Below are 14,603 nucleotides of genomic sequence, written 5' to 3'. Positions count from 1 at the left end.
GTTACAAGTTCTTAGCTATACCCACGATAACCAAAGATCAACCTCACTTTTTTTAAATACTTTGAATGTCGTATGTTTGGGCTTGGAAAGCTATTTTATGGTATGCCTTAAAGACTTAAAACAATTTTCCTTATCTTAATTAATCTTAGTTTCTCTTCTTCTGGTTAACGCTATAGCAGTTCTTTCAGAAGATAGATTTCTTGCAAAAAGTAAAAGCTTTTTTATATATACTTTATATTAAAAATAGGAGTAGTTGGTTTTTCAGGAAAGATAGAATATGGATTTGAAAATCAATCAGTTTCTTCAGTTAAATTCAAAATTGTAAATTTGATTAGTGCAGTTCGAACGCTTATGAGAAGTAAATTTTTTTTATTTTTAGTAAAAAATTAATGAAAATAAGTACCATTGATTATTATTAATACATTGGTAATGACATATTTGCTTATGTTAGGGTGAATTTTTAAGAGAAAAGAATAAGTCAGTAAATAAAATAGTTATAAAGATTAATATAAATAATTCAGAAATATATAGAAATTAATAGTATATAAATATATATTTTTTTTATGATCTATTTCTATACATGACCAATGAAATTATTTAAAGAAAAATAGTTATAAAATGTATTTTCCTATATTTTTTTAAAATTTAAGACTTAATATCTATTATATAAAAAACAAATACGAAAATTTCCAAAAAAAATGCTCAATCTTAAATAATTGCTCTAAAAAGAAGGTAGATTTTGAATATTTTAGAGAGCTATGATTATTAAACACGTATAAAAGAAAAAGTGGGATTATTGATTTTATACATTAAAACCATTCGACTCTAATAATTGACGTGAATTCATTAAGGCAGGACTAATATTCAATTAATATTGTTGAGAATTAGAATACCTTGAAGATCAAAAGAGCAAAAACCATCTTATAAAGTGATATCAAGTGTTTGATAAAAAAGAACATAAGCAGTAGCTTCTCCAGGAAGATCTCCAAAAAACCTTCGAACAAATATTTCATTAACAGGCTAAGAATAAAATCAGAAAGATATAGAAATAAGAAGAAAAGTTCTAACTACTACACGTTCATCGTCAAATAATGTCCAGCCTAATTCCGTTTTGATTACAGAAACATAATGGCCATGATATGGCCCACTTCCAAGATGAACTACAACCGCATAAAGCTCATATAGACGGTCTGGATCATTTGCATCATCCGTGGTATTAGATAATCTCAGATAGTAGGGATAAACAACAGTGTGAAAAAGCTTAGAAAATGTATAATTTCCATTTTCCTCAATACATCTAAATCGTTTCAAATGCAAAGCCAATATCTTCGGAAGACGTTTTATTTTTATACGTTTCTCAGCTTCTTGTAAATCCCCGCAAAAATCACAATAAAATTTATTATTTCCAGCAAGTATTTCTGGAGAAAAAAAGGAGTTAAGACATGATGTAACTGATGTATTTTTATTGACGTCAATAGAAAGATCAAGAAAAGATTCATCATGAGAAGTAATCTATCAAATAATAAGTAACTATATATAAATAATAATATTATATACACTTTCACATGTAAGACATTGGATTTCACTAGTAAGTACACCTTCAAAAATTGAATGGAACCATTTTGCAGAGACGGAACAATTACTTTCACCATTAATCGAAATATTGCCATTCGTATGAGTATTTAATTTATCATGTTCTTCTATAGATTCAAGTATAACATTTAAAAGATAATTAAGAAATTCATGAGCATCTTGATGCAAATTACCTCGAAAAAATTCGTTTTCACGGCGTAAAACTTCAATTAATTTTGTTGGAGAACATATTCCATCCTTAACATGAGATTGAATAATACTAGCAAAAATATCTCTGACACATGTAAATAAAGATTCTCTCATCCCATATGTTGAACAATGAGATGAATCAATATTAACATTGAATTTTCCCATAAGACGTCTATTTTTATATGTTTCGTCATTATTTAATAACATAGTATTATCCATTAAATTATTTTTTTTATAAAATGATGCATCAAAAGATCTAGAATGAAGCCTTGTACCATTCATATGCGTATGAGAGTTATTAGATGATTTATGAGAAATCAAAGAAGATGAAGCGAAGGATAAGGATAAATCAAAAGATGACTCTTCTAAATGTGTTGCAGAATCATCTGAAAAAGATTCAGTATTTTGTATATTAGGTGATACAGAAATAGGTTTAGGATATCGCATCACACCATCACGAAAAGGTTTTGAATAATAAAGAGTTTGAAGTACTGAATTTGCATAGCTATTAAATCTAAGTTTATCAATAAAACCTTCTTTTAAAAAATACCATGTATTTCCAAACTATAAAAAAATAAAATTAGCATTACTCTATCAAAAAATCTATTCTTTCTCACATTTTCAAAACCAAAAAGCTTATCACCACCATCTGAACAAATAAAACCCGTCATAAGAGATTCTTCTTGAGATGATATTGTGCCTGAATTTGTTTCCCGATTGATTCCTATCCATTTCAATAGTATCATAATATATAATAGTTTTATTTTATATTTCAAAAAAAAATTATATTTTTAACAAATCTAATATTTCATTAATTATAAACATATATTATTAAAAATTATATAAAAATACCAAATAAGAAATTTATATTTACTTGTTCTAAAAATAAATAGAAAATCCTTCCAATAAAAATAATCATTAAAAACCAAGAGTTGAAAATAGCTAACCAAATTTTAAATGTATCGATGTCTAAAATCTATTGAAGACAGGTATATAAAGAATAAAAAGATATAATATTTTCAGAACAAAAATAAACCATATATAAAATTAAAAATATATTCTTCAAAGATTAAAATTGTTTAATTTCGTATTAATAGTCGAAAAAGGGTCAGATAATATTTCGCTAATTTTTGATTGAATACAGGATAAATAATAGAAATGATTGCTAAAATACCAGCAATAGTTGCAAAAAATAGAAAAAAAACAGTAGTTGATGATCCTTTTTTATACGAGACTTTAATTACTTGAAGTCGTGCATCGGCACTTGCAGTAAAAATATGAGTTCCTTTTGGATGAATAATTAATGAAGTAATTGAGAATTCATGTATTTTAGTTTTTCGTTTTAATATCTAGTAAATATAAATTAAAAATAAAAGAGACAATGTTTTTTTACAGTTAAAGTATAAATATCAATAATGATGATAGAAAGATCAGCACATGCAACTACTATACATCCATAGTTATGTGCTATTTCCATAGATGTAACTGCCCGTGATGTTTTATATAAAGAGCGAGCATTTGTTTGAGACCATAATGTTTTTTTAGAATTAATATCATTTTCAGTAGAGAAATCAGAGTCCCAACGTTGTAAAAGTGGGGATTTTCCATGTCTATGAATTATAGTAATCAATGAATTTTTATTAATCCACCTTATTGTTCGAAATGAACCTTCTTTTAATGATTGAACATGGATCAAGCGTTTTGTTGAAAGTATATGTGTATATAATTTTGACGAAGAAACATAAACTAACTATTTTAATAATTAAGAAAAATTCATTATGTGCATATTATTTTACTTTACTATCATCTAATGAAAAATCTAAATCCATAACCATAGGTTTTATAGAAGCAACTGTGCTCAATAGTTTTAATGATGGATATTTCAATAAAGCAAAATAACCATTTGCAGAAGCAATAGCTAAAAGAGTTCTGCGATAATTAAACCGTGTAATACGTTGATAATTATCCCAATCATTATTAGATGATTGAGGAAATATTGAAATACTTTTTAAAATAGTAATCCTAGTTTTTATCATTCATCTTTCAAAAATATAAATAAATAGTACATTTTCTTCTCTTGATTATATTGAAATAGATGCAAATGATGATTTTTTCCATTTGTTAATGTCGTGCTCAATTCATTAATACCTGCTAAAATTATTTTCTTTATTTAAACGTTAATCATTTTTAAAACAAATCAATTTAACCCATACTTACATTGGATAGGTCAATTGTAAGAGACATTGGTGCATCCTTCATTGGTAATTGATAAACCATTTCTAGCTTAAGAAAGCTATCTTTTGTAATTGAATATATACGCTTATTTTATATTAATATAACTTTGTTAAATGTGAACTTTTAATTACAAATTGATTGTCAATCCCGGAATTCACATTTCCACCACCACCTGCAACTAATATATGTGATTCTGATAAGAGTTCGAGTGCATACGCCGGAATTTCTACTGGAACAGTTTGAATTAATTTCATCCTCATAAAAATATTATCTTTAATCATAAATTACTTTATTTCTAAGATAGTTTTGACTAAATAACCTGCTATACTTAATAATCATGTCCTTTTTATAACTTAAAATTGTTGCTCTTCGTCCTTCAAAGGATTACAAGGCTTTTTTTTTAAAAAATAAAGTTCCTATATAAAAGGGACGTTTAAATTTTGCTTTTTAACAATTAAACATATATATTTCATATTTTTGGTATTTTTAAGTGTAAAAAAAAAGGAAAAATAGACAAAAACATAAAAATATTCAAGATTTCATCAAAAGAATGATAAAAACAGTATATTTGAGACAAAAAAATGAAAAATAAAAGACACGCTAATATTTGAAATTCGAAAACAGAAAACTATTCATGTAGCTAATTGTTTTTATGTTACTTGTTGTGCATGTTTTCCTTGTTGATCATATTTCCTCCTGAAATACAAATTAATTGTGCTTAATAAAATACTATAAATGTACTTAAATAACAAAATATGTGGTTCGGGAACGTGGATTTCATAATGTTGCCACCCAAGACTCTTTATACAATTAAATAATCTCAACCCTCAAGCCAAAAAAATACGCGTACCTGTGTAATACCAAGCCCTCTCCATTCTTCTTCATGCAAAATTTTCAATGTTCCTGTCTCCTGATTAAAATAATCTTTAGGAATTGCTTTCAACATGGGTTTTGGTAAAATAACATGTCTACATAATTTTTTTATCAGATTCCAGAAGAAAACCACTTATATAAACAAAATCCCACCTATATTCATGTGTGTCATCTGAATATCTATTTTCGTAATCAATATCATTCATTCTCAATTTATCTTTTTACCTTGTTGAATAATGAATATTTTCAATAAATTCCTCCAGACGACTCCGTTCTGCCTCCGTCAAATATCTTATTGGTCGTTTCTTCAATGATTCATGCATATTTAATCTCTATTTATCCCTTTATATTGTACCTTTTTATATATAAATCTTCTCCAGTCGCGACACGGTAGCATGCTTTTATATTAATAGAAAAAAATACACAAGTAAATATAAATTTAGAGACATATTGATTTTATAGTATAAATTAAATAGGTTTCTTTTATAATTATCTATTTAAACAAGAATTTTTGTTTTTTAAAAAATTGAGAAATTTAAGAGAATGATTGGTTTTAATATCGATTGGAGGAAGATACGAAAGATTTAAGTTTATTTTATAAGAACTTTAAGGTTTAGGAAGAGGTTTATCCTGTTATTAACTTAGAAAAGGATTTTAAATAGCACAAAAAAGTACTATATTGTTTTGGAAGCGTTTTTATTGGATTTTTATAGGTCTTTTTAGAGATATTTTTAATTAAATCAATAGATCAGGTGTAAATGGAAGATAAACGGAAAATAGATAGTTCTGGGGAAAATGAGCATGAATCGCGTCTAAGGAAACGAACCAGAACGGTTTTTTTTCTAAAAAAAAAAGATTAAAATTAAATATTTTTAGAATGTATATAACATAGAAGATATACTTGAAGAGGGTCAACGTCTTTTTAAAGCGGTTCAGGAAGCAAAGGATTCAACGTATGTGTATTTTTTGTCTGAAAAATACAGAATTAATGGTATGTTTTTAGAGGCCGGCTTATATCAGAGAATTTTATGAGATTACCTAGCAAGGTTAGCTAGTAAATATTTTTTTGTAACTGAAATAAAGGCTAATGATGAATGTTTTCGTTTAGAGATTATATCCTGATTATTATGAACTAATTGAAAAACCTATTGCTTTAGAAACTATTAAAGTAGGGATTTTTTTGAAAAATAGATAAAAACATTATTTTAATATTTTTTGAAGGAAAAACTTAGAAAGAAAGATTATGCTTCTACTGATGAAATACGGGATGATTTTTTACAAATATGTAATAATGCAAGACGATACAATGTAACAGAGAGTCAGATTTATCAGGATGCTCAGCAAATTGGAAAAATTATTAAAACATGGGGAGAAGAGATCAATGCTTTGAACAAAGCAGAAGAAACGAAAAAATTTAAAATAGTTCACAAAAATTCTCAAAAAAATGTTTTAGAATTAGCACAAGAGATATTATCCGAATTAAAAGCTATGAAAGATTCATCGTTTGTGCTTATTGTTAAAAAAAGTTAGCTGATTTTGTTAGAGGAAGAACATATTCTGATATTTTTCTTGAAGTTCCTAGCAAAAAAGAGTATCCTGAATATTATCAAATTATACAAAAGCCAATGTCTTTTAATATTATAGAAGTATGATTTATATATATGATATATTCATTATCTATAAATACTGATTTTTTTATAGAAAAAAATAAAAAAAAATCAGTATATAAAATTACTTGATTTTGAAAATGATATAAGACTTATTTTTGCGAATGCAATGGTTTTTAATGAAGATGGAAGTCAGATTTCAAATGATGCAAAAATATTACTTAAATTCTTTCAAAAAAGAATCTCCAGGAAAAAAGAATCTATAGATCAATCTGAAGAACCTGAATCTTCTCCAGTATTCTTTCATATTAGGAAAAGAATAATATTAATCTAGAATATAGATAAAAGTAAAATTGAATGTTTCCCAATCATTGACACCTAAAATACGTCTTTCAATTGGTTCTAAATCCTCAGTGACTACTGATAATTCGGAAACATCCAAATCTATCATTCGATTACCAATGTCTCCACAAGCAAAAAGTTCTAATTTCAAAACTGAAGAAGTGGATTCTATTACTGCAAAAAGCAAAACTTTGATACCAGCACCAATACCAGCATCAACTACAACATCAACAATATCGACACGTTCTATTCCTTTAGCACCAATTCCAAAATTAGTTGCTGCATCGATTCCTTCAACATCTCAAACTCCAATTCATCTTTCAAAGTATTCTCCTCATGATATTATACCTGTAACTCAATCTCCTTTACGTCCCCGACAAACATCTGAACCATGTTGGAAATGGTCTGAGATAAAAGGTATGCATTTCATAATTTAAACTATGCTTTTTAATTTATAAGATGGTTCACAACCTTTAATTTCACTCATTACGCTTCATACACCATCTTTTCTCGACATTCCTTCACCTTATCAGATTCATCTTCCATCATCTCCTTATGGTTCTAAAATCTCAACTATCATTCTTCCTGCTTCACATCATACACTTTTGGTTACACCTACATTATCTTCATCGCTTTTGTCAAAACCTTATCATTTTACTGTAGCAATTAATAGCTTAAAAATTGCTCCTAATATTTCACCGAATGTCTTTTTGTCTCGTCGATCTGATACACATTTTCCAAAGAATACTTACGAAGTTAAACTTAGCAAAGGTGTTAATGCAATTGAATGTGTTTTGACTATACCTTCTAAATCAGCTGCCAAAAATTCCTTATCAATTGAACCATCCGAAAAAGAAAGACTGGTTATATTTGTCTTTTTATATTGATTAATCTTGACTTGTTTTCTTATATTGATGTGTCCCTAAGATTACAAGTGATAAAATTTTATCATCGAAGAATTAAACATTCTAAAGAAAAAAAAACTAAAAAAAAAGGTTTGTATTAATTAAAAGACATGATTTTTACTTATTGAGTCCATTAGTGCATTTTATGATATAATTTTTTGTTTTCCTATGTTATATATGTTTTTTTTCTGAATGGTTTCAGCAATTACATTACTCTTTACAAAAAAACCAATAACAAACAAGTTTTTCCTCAGATAAATTATTTTTAGAGAAGTATAGAAAGCAGGATAAATATATGATATCTTTGAATGGATTTTCGAAAAAGTTATCTTTTTCTGAGGACTCCAATTTTTCAGAAGATATGATTCATAAATATATTATTAATGCATTGGAAACATGTGATAAAGGGGATAAAGAAGCATACGAGGATCTTCGGAAGAAACTTTCTATGGATTTTCAGTCATCGGAAGCATTATCTTCACTGCAATTGAAACAATTATTGTTTTCTTTGATTCAAGTTGCATCTAGATTGAATTCAAATTACCAATCTCTTATTAATGATATATTAAAAATTCATTGGGTTGAAAGGGATGATGAATTTGTTTCTGTCTATATTCGGTTTTTAGGGACGATTGCAAGTGCTCATTCAGGTTATATTCCATTAATAATTAAAATGTTGGTTCAAACCATGGCTTTAGGTAAGTTTTTATTATATTCGAGATATGTCTTATGTTATTCAACCATTTTTTCTTTATCTCTTTTCATTTCTTTCTTTATTATCCTTTTTTAATATAAACAACAGATACATGCTCAATAACATCATTACCTGGCGAAACGTCTATTTCCTATGATCTTATTTATGACCGTGTGCATTTTTCTTTAAAATATATTTTGGATTTAGTTCCAATATCATATACATTTCTTTTTTCTATACTGGCAATGGAATTTCCATATAAAAGTCATAAAACATTACTCCAGGTTGCCTATCTTAAAAATCTATTAAGAGTTCTCGAATATGCACCTGTTATATCTTCTCAGGTTTTTGGGCTTATTATAGATAAAATTATACAAATAGATGTAAGTATTACTATTTATACAGGACATTGTTTATTTTTTTCTAATCTATTTTAAGGTTGAAATACAGATAGAACTCGAGGATCTAGATGAGGAAGTTGATGAATTAACAGGTATTGTGATGAATGAAATGCATGATAATGCAGATAAATCATTGTCTTATAATGATTACAATAATATTGAAGAAAACGATCAAAATGAAGAATCTCTGGATATATCCGAAAACCATGTATATTTTCAAGCGATCACATGCATTAGAGAAATGGTTGATAAACTGGATTGCATGTTAGTTGTCTTATTTAATTATTTGGACGCCATATTTTCATCGTCTAAAGAAGTAAATCATAAATCAGAGTCCTTAGCGGATATTATCTTTGGAGATCTTCTTCGAGCATTTGATTCAATAATTCTTCATACATTTCGATCGCGTTATACACAATTTATATTATTTTGGGCATCTCAAATTAATGAAAAATATACTAATATGTTTTTGGGGTTAATTTTAGAAAGGGCATTAGATGATTCTCGTTCTCATGTTTCCAGATCAATATCATGTGTATATGTAGCCAGTTTTGTCGCTCGAGCAGCAAGTCTTAATAAAGATATGGTAAGAAATGCAATAAATATGCTTTGTGGATGGATAAACGTATTTTTGGATGGCTGGGAAAATGAAACTGGGTCTTCCGGTGACTTTGTTAAAAAATTTAGCATTTTTTATTTTATTGTACAATCCGTTCTTTATATTTTTTGCTTTCGATGGCGTGATTTGACTGACGATGATGCTCAAGAACATGGCACTGGTTGGTTTAAAAGCCTATTCATACTACAAAGGGCAATTGCTTCAGAATTAAATCCATTAAAGGTATTTTTTTTATTATTATCAATTATCATATTTATTTTTTTTAGTATTGTTCTTCAAATATTGTATCTCAATTTTCCGAAATTGCACATAAACTTAATTTTTTATATTGTCACCCTATTATTCAACAAAACAAACAATCAACTGATATTTCTTCCGTTTTTTATTTACAATCACCCGATCAATCTAAATCTACAATACATATCGATATTCATTCATATTTTCCTTTTGATCCATATCATTTAAAATTAAGTCGACGCTTTATCGATCATATTTATATAGAATGGAAATCTATTACTGAACTCGACCATTATCAAATAACTATCGACTCTGAAGATTCATGATTTTAAAAAATATTTTCTATTTTTTTTTTCATAAAAAGCTTTTATCCTGATAAAACAAAAAAAAAATGCATAGAAATAATTTTATTCATTTTGTTTTTTTTCTTTTTTTTTTTGTTCAAAATCTTTATGTTTCTTATCTTTTTTTTAAGTTCTCGTCCGTTTACTTTTATTCAACTTATTTTGACGTCAAAAAAAGGCTAAAAAGACAAGATATTTTAATACGATTAAATATCAATAAAAATCCTCAATATGGAGGATGAATCTAATATACGAGCTAATGCTTTTCAGCATATTCAACATCCCTCACATCAGAAGGGTTTTTATCAGCGTACAAATGAACAATCGTTAACTCAAGAAAGCGTACATTCGCAGTTAGGAAATTCACTTGCGGAGCAAGAAGCATTATGGACGCTTCTTCAGCAGCAACAAAGTCAGTCTTTACAAAATCATCAAGGATATTATTCAACTCCTAATCTTGGATGGTCAAATCAAGGATATTCTCAGTTTCGAGCGTACCCACAACAAATAGCACCATCATCGCAAGGATATTCCCAATACGCACAATACCCACACCAAAAGCAGCAGCCGTATGCTCCTTATGCACCTCAGCATCCATATTATTCACAAAGTTTGGATTATGGTTATACACATCATCATACGTTACAACATTCTTCGCCTCATTTACAACATTATTTAGGAGGGAGAATGAACGCTCATGCGCATTCATTATCATCAATACGAATGAATATTCCAAAAAATATTATTAATCCTAGTCCTGGATTTCAAAGTACAATACCTACAGTTGCTTCTTCAAGTAATACAATGGATATTATAAATGTTCCAGAAGAGAAAAATGAAGGACCGAACGAGGCTGTTAGTGAGGTTCGATATATTATATCTGAATCATTTGATAGAACTGTAGTTCCTTCTCTTAAAAGCTCAATTCCTCCTGGTATAAATCATCAAGAATATACAAGGGATTGTGTAAACGCAGCAATTGCATCTAGACTCTCTCCATATCATCTTTCTGAATCAGAACATTTATTGTTAAGAACACATCTTACTCATCTACAAATTACTTCATATTTAAATATTCGTAATGCTATTTTGCGGCTTTGGGTTAGAAATCCACTTCTTTATGTAGACCAATATGAAGCACTTGGGATTGCACATGAAGAACGTCATTTTAATCTTGTAAAAGTTTGTTGGGAACTTTTAGTACGAGAAGGATATATAAACTTTGGATGTATTAATATACCTAAATCGTTGGTTACTCCCTCCGTAGGGATAAAGACAATAGTAGTTATTGGTGCGGGTATATCGGGATTGGCATCTGCAAGACAACTTGAATCTCTTTTTCAGATATTTTCTAATAGATTTGATTATCAAATCCCAAAAGTCGTTCTTTTAGAGGCTAGAGGACGTTTAGGAGGGCGTGTTTATTCTCATAAATTAACATCTTTGCCTACAGAAGAGGATTTTCCAAAGGATAAATGTTCAACTGTAGATTTAGGGGCGCAGATAATAACAGGATTTGCTAAAGGTAATCCATTATCTACGCTTCTTGTAAAACAACTTGGTCTTCCAATGCATTTTCTTTCAGTACATAATATTACTTTATATGATTCTAATGGGGAAATGGTCCTCCCTGATACCGATTCTAGGGCAGAATTATTGTTTAATTATATTTTAGAAATAGCTAGTAAATTCAAATCTAAAGAAACTTCAATAAATACTAAAAGGGTGCTTGAAGGCGATAAAAATATGGTAGATGCTGGAGTTGAGCCCAAAAGTGAAGGAGGCCGTGTCATTGCAAAGATTGAAGATAATGAAGCAACAATACCAATGATGGAAGATTATTCTGAAATAAATTCAAAAGATTTAAATAAATTAGATCAAAGCTCATCAGAAGATAATAAGAAAAAAAGCGACTATGATTTAGTTTCTGTTTTACGAAAAATTGGATTCCAAATAAAAGAAAATGTATCAATACATGTAAATTTTGATGATATCGTTTCTGAGCAGAACCCTACCTTAGGTTATGCTATGTCTAAAATTTTATCTCAATATCAGTCATTAATAGATTTAACTGATCTTGATATGAGGCTTTTAAATTGGCATTATGCAAATCTTGAATACGCGAATGGAACTAATCTTTCTAACTTATCTCTGTACCATTGGGATCAAGATGATGGAAACGAATTTAAAGGCGCACATGCAATGGTTAAAGGAGGATATTCAACTCTGGCTTATGCATTAGCTTATATGCCTACGCCTTTGGAAATTCACTATAAAACTGTCGTTTCTGGTATTTCGTATAATGACAAAAAGGCTGTAGTATATTGTGAAGACGGTACAGTAATAGATGCAGATAAGGTTATAATAACTGTTCCCCTTGGGGTTTTAAAAGAATCATCAATTCAATTTAGTCCTCCACTACCTGTATGGAAAATGCAGTCCATAGAACGCCTTAGTTTTGGATTATTAAATAAAGTAAGAAATAAAAAACTGTTTATATGATTTCTCATAAGAATTAGATAATTTTAGTATATGAAAATTCTTTTTGGGATGTAAATATTGATGTTTTTGGTTCTTTAAGTGAACCAGATGATCAAGGAATATATGATAAAAATAGAGGTATTTTTATATTTTATTTTGTATCGTATTTTAACATCTAAATAGGTCGTTTTTATATATTTTGGAATTGTATTAAAACTTCAGGACAACCCGTATTACTTGCTCTTATGGCAGGAGATAGCGCCATTCAAATGGAAAATGAAACTGATAATGAACTTATACAAGAAGCTACAAGAATCCTTCAAAATATTTATCCAAATCAAATGATACCTTATCCTAAAGAGACTATTATTACACGATGGGGCAAAGATAAATTTTGTCATGGAAGTTATTCTTATGTTGGCCCTGAAGCATCTGGTAAAGATTATGATATTATGGCAATGCCTGTAGAAAATACCCTTTTTTTTGCAGGCGAGGCAACATGTAGAACGCATCCTGCTACTGTACATGGGGCGTATCTTAGTGGTCTCAAAGCTGCACAATTGGTTCTTGATTCTTTAATTGGTCCTCTTGAAATTCCAGCAAATGAACTTCTCATTCCATTGAAACAGAAGGGCGTAATAGATCCATCATCTAGAACTAAAAGAAAGGCACAAGACGATTATAAAGCACAACTAGCTGAATTTAAAGATGCTCAGTTAGAAAAACATAATAAAGAAGTTGAAAGGGTTATTTTAGAACGATTGGGGCCAAGACCATCTGCACCACAACGTTCAACTGGAAATCCTTTCCTTGTTTTTCAAAAATCTCAGTGGAATTATTGTAAAAACATTGCTGATAAAAATAAACAAAAAGAGACAGGCAATCCTGAAGCTAAAGCTACTAAAAACGAAATAAGGGCAACTCTTGGTAAAACGTGGAGAAATTTAACTGATGATGAGAAGAAGCCATTCTTTGATATCGTTGCTGAAAATAGACTAAATTTCTCTAATCTTATTGAAGAATATAACACTATTATTAACGAATATAATATTAAAACTGAAGAAATAAGGGCAGAAATGAAGGCCAGGTTAGATGCTATACCAATTTCTCAAGAAGAATTAGAATTAAAAAGACTTGCCAAAGAACAAGATATTCAAGAAAAAAAAATTAAAGCAGAAAGAAAAAGGGAGCAAGATTTATTTGAAGATGATGTAAGTTATTGCTTCATTAATTTATTATATTAACCTGTTAAAGTCAAGTGATTCATTTGATGACGATTATCAAGATAATTTACGGAATGACCCATCATATAGAGCAGCAACATATTTAAAGAAAACATAACGGATATTTTATTGTATAAGGAAATAATATTTTTATGGATTATAAACTTGACGGTTTAAATATGTATTATAATAAAAATAATAGAATTTAAAGCTCAATATTTTTTTAATATAATTAATGATATTTTATAATAAAAAAATATCTTTTAGAATCTAACCAAGAAATGTAATTACAAAAAAGTGAAGAATAAGACTACTAAAAACAAAATCCCCAAATGCTCTATCATATAAATATATATTAATATTTAACAAAAAATTTACCTTTCTGGAGAAATATTTTCATTATTTTCTTCATCTTTTATATTAAATTGACCTCTTAGACTCACTATATTCTATTTTTAGTCCAATAAATATAGAATAATAGAAAAAAAAACCTGTAAGTACAAATTGTCCAACTGTACTAATAAACCCTGACAAAAAGGAGTTAAACGGATAAGATCCAGAAAGAATACAATATAATAACTGAATACAAGCTGAAAAAACCAAGAAAATTATTAAGTAATCAATTTTTTTTAAAGATTTATCAGTATTATTTCTATCCACTTTAAATACTTTTAAAAAAACCAAAAAACATACTGATAATTATTAAAAAATTCATAGAACGACTCTAAAAGAGTATTACTGTCTTTTTCCTTGCTAATAGAAGGAATTTCCTTAGGAAATTTTATCTTATTGGGCTTCATTGGAAATTGAGATTTTATTAACGTTCTTAATAATAAATTAAAAAAAATTAATAATTTCTT

General features: G+C 28.3%; 8 protein-coding genes across 8 annotated transcripts; 4 read left to right on the top strand and 4 right to left on the bottom strand.

Moving 5' to 3' along the window:
• Positions 1 to 72: 72 nt before the first annotated feature.
• Positions 73 to 456, top strand: PNEG_00402 (hypothetical protein; the record flags this gene model as incomplete). Its single annotated transcript, XM_007874087.1, has 4 exons — positions 73 to 100; positions 150 to 209; positions 254 to 358; positions 401 to 456. 4 exons carry the CDS (start codon positions 73 to 75, stop codon positions 454 to 456), a joined length of 249 nt encoding a protein of 82 aa, XP_007872278.1.
• A 465-nt stretch (positions 457 to 921) lies between these two features.
• Positions 922 to 2,564, bottom strand: PNEG_00401 (hypothetical protein; the record flags this gene model as incomplete). Its single annotated transcript, XM_007874086.1, has 5 exons — positions 2,400 to 2,564; positions 2,333 to 2,346; positions 1,558 to 2,287; positions 1,069 to 1,512; positions 922 to 1,020 (listed from the first exon to the last, which is right to left on the bottom strand). The coding sequence occupies exons 1-5, from the start codon at positions 2,526 to 2,528 to the stop codon at positions 922 to 924; spliced, it is 1,416 nt and encodes a 471-aa protein (XP_007872277.1). The 5' UTR covers positions 2,529 to 2,564.
• Positions 2,565 to 2,861: 297 nt separating this feature from the next.
• PNEG_00400 (hypothetical protein) lies at positions 2,862 to 4,277 on the bottom strand (the record flags this gene model as incomplete). Its single annotated transcript, XM_007874084.1, has 6 exons — positions 2,862 to 3,131; positions 3,176 to 3,532; positions 3,579 to 3,804; positions 3,849 to 3,946; positions 4,000 to 4,101; positions 4,149 to 4,277. The coding sequence occupies 6 exons, from the start codon at positions 4,275 to 4,277 to the stop codon at positions 2,862 to 2,864; spliced, it is 1,182 nt and encodes a 393-aa protein (XP_007872275.1).
• A 390-nt stretch (positions 4,278 to 4,667) lies between these two features.
• PNEG_00399 (cyclin-dependent kinase regulatory subunit) lies at positions 4,668 to 5,236 on the bottom strand (the record flags this gene model as incomplete). The annotated part of the gene is made up of 5 exons (XM_007874083.1): positions 5,116 to 5,236; positions 5,044 to 5,070; positions 4,868 to 4,985; positions 4,759 to 4,817; positions 4,668 to 4,713 (listed from the first exon to the last, which is right to left on the bottom strand). The coding sequence occupies exons 1-5, from the start codon at positions 5,211 to 5,213 to the stop codon at positions 4,668 to 4,670; spliced, it is 348 nt and encodes a 115-aa protein (XP_007872274.1). The 5' UTR covers positions 5,214 to 5,236.
• A 412-nt stretch (positions 5,237 to 5,648) lies between these two features.
• Positions 5,649 to 7,993, top strand: PNEG_00398 (hypothetical protein; the record flags this gene model as incomplete). The annotated part of the gene is made up of 10 exons (XM_007874081.1): positions 5,649 to 5,723; positions 5,767 to 5,843; positions 5,894 to 5,936; positions 5,999 to 6,058; positions 6,112 to 6,392; positions 6,434 to 6,536; positions 6,592 to 6,792; positions 6,839 to 7,256; positions 7,299 to 7,834; positions 7,882 to 7,993. 9 exons carry the CDS (start codon positions 5,649 to 5,651, stop codon positions 7,724 to 7,726), a joined length of 1,686 nt encoding a protein of 561 aa, XP_007872272.1. The 3' UTR covers positions 7,727 to 7,834; positions 7,882 to 7,993.
• Positions 7,994 to 8,039: 46 nt separating this feature from the next.
• PNEG_00397 (hypothetical protein) lies at positions 8,040 to 10,061 on the top strand (the record flags this gene model as incomplete). Its single annotated transcript, XM_007874080.1, has 4 exons — positions 8,040 to 8,442; positions 8,547 to 8,821; positions 8,877 to 9,680; positions 9,725 to 10,061. The coding sequence occupies 4 exons, from the start codon at positions 8,040 to 8,042 to the stop codon at positions 10,019 to 10,021; spliced, it is 1,779 nt and encodes a 592-aa protein (XP_007872271.1). The 3' UTR covers positions 10,022 to 10,061.
• Positions 10,062 to 10,220: 159 nt separating this feature from the next.
• Positions 10,221 to 13,954, top strand: PNEG_00396 (hypothetical protein). Its single transcript, XM_007874079.1, has 4 exons — positions 10,221 to 12,514; positions 12,559 to 12,658; positions 12,704 to 13,731; positions 13,775 to 13,954. The coding sequence occupies exons 1-4, from the start codon at positions 10,271 to 10,273 to the stop codon at positions 13,859 to 13,861; spliced, it is 3,459 nt and encodes a 1,152-aa protein (XP_007872270.1). The 5' UTR covers positions 10,221 to 10,270; the 3' UTR covers positions 13,862 to 13,954.
• Positions 13,955 to 14,013: 59 nt separating this feature from the next.
• On the bottom strand, positions 14,014 to 14,543 carry PNEG_00395 (hypothetical protein; the record flags this gene model as incomplete). Its single annotated transcript, XM_007874078.1, has 4 exons — positions 14,014 to 14,080; positions 14,122 to 14,185; positions 14,235 to 14,395; positions 14,437 to 14,543. The coding sequence occupies 4 exons, from the start codon at positions 14,541 to 14,543 to the stop codon at positions 14,014 to 14,016; spliced, it is 399 nt and encodes a 132-aa protein (XP_007872269.1).
• Between the last annotated feature and the right edge of the window lie 60 nt (positions 14,544 to 14,603).

Source organism: Pneumocystis murina (assembly GCF_000349005.2).
Source record: "Pneumocystis murina B123 chromosome Unknown supercont1.1, whole genome shotgun sequence".
NCBI lineage: Eukaryota > Fungi > Ascomycota > Pneumocystomycetes > Pneumocystales > Pneumocystaceae > Pneumocystis > Pneumocystis murina.
The sequence above is the reverse complement of the archived record's forward strand: the minus strand, read 5'-3'. Positions and strand labels throughout refer to the sequence as shown.

Bases quoted from the DNA above. Each gene is read 5' to 3' on its own strand.
- PNEG_00396 (XM_007874079.1), top strand. From the start codon at position 10,271: ATGGAGGATGAATCTAATATACGAGCTAATGCTTTTCAGCATATTCAA. The intron at 12,659-12,703 runs GTATTTTTATAT...ACATCTAAATAG, and splicing joins AATATATGATAAAAATAGAG to GTCGTTTTTATATATTTTGG. The intron at 13,732-13,774 runs GTAAGTTATTGC...AACCTGTTAAAG, and splicing joins AAGATTTATTTGAAGATGAT to TCAAGTGATTCATTTGATGA.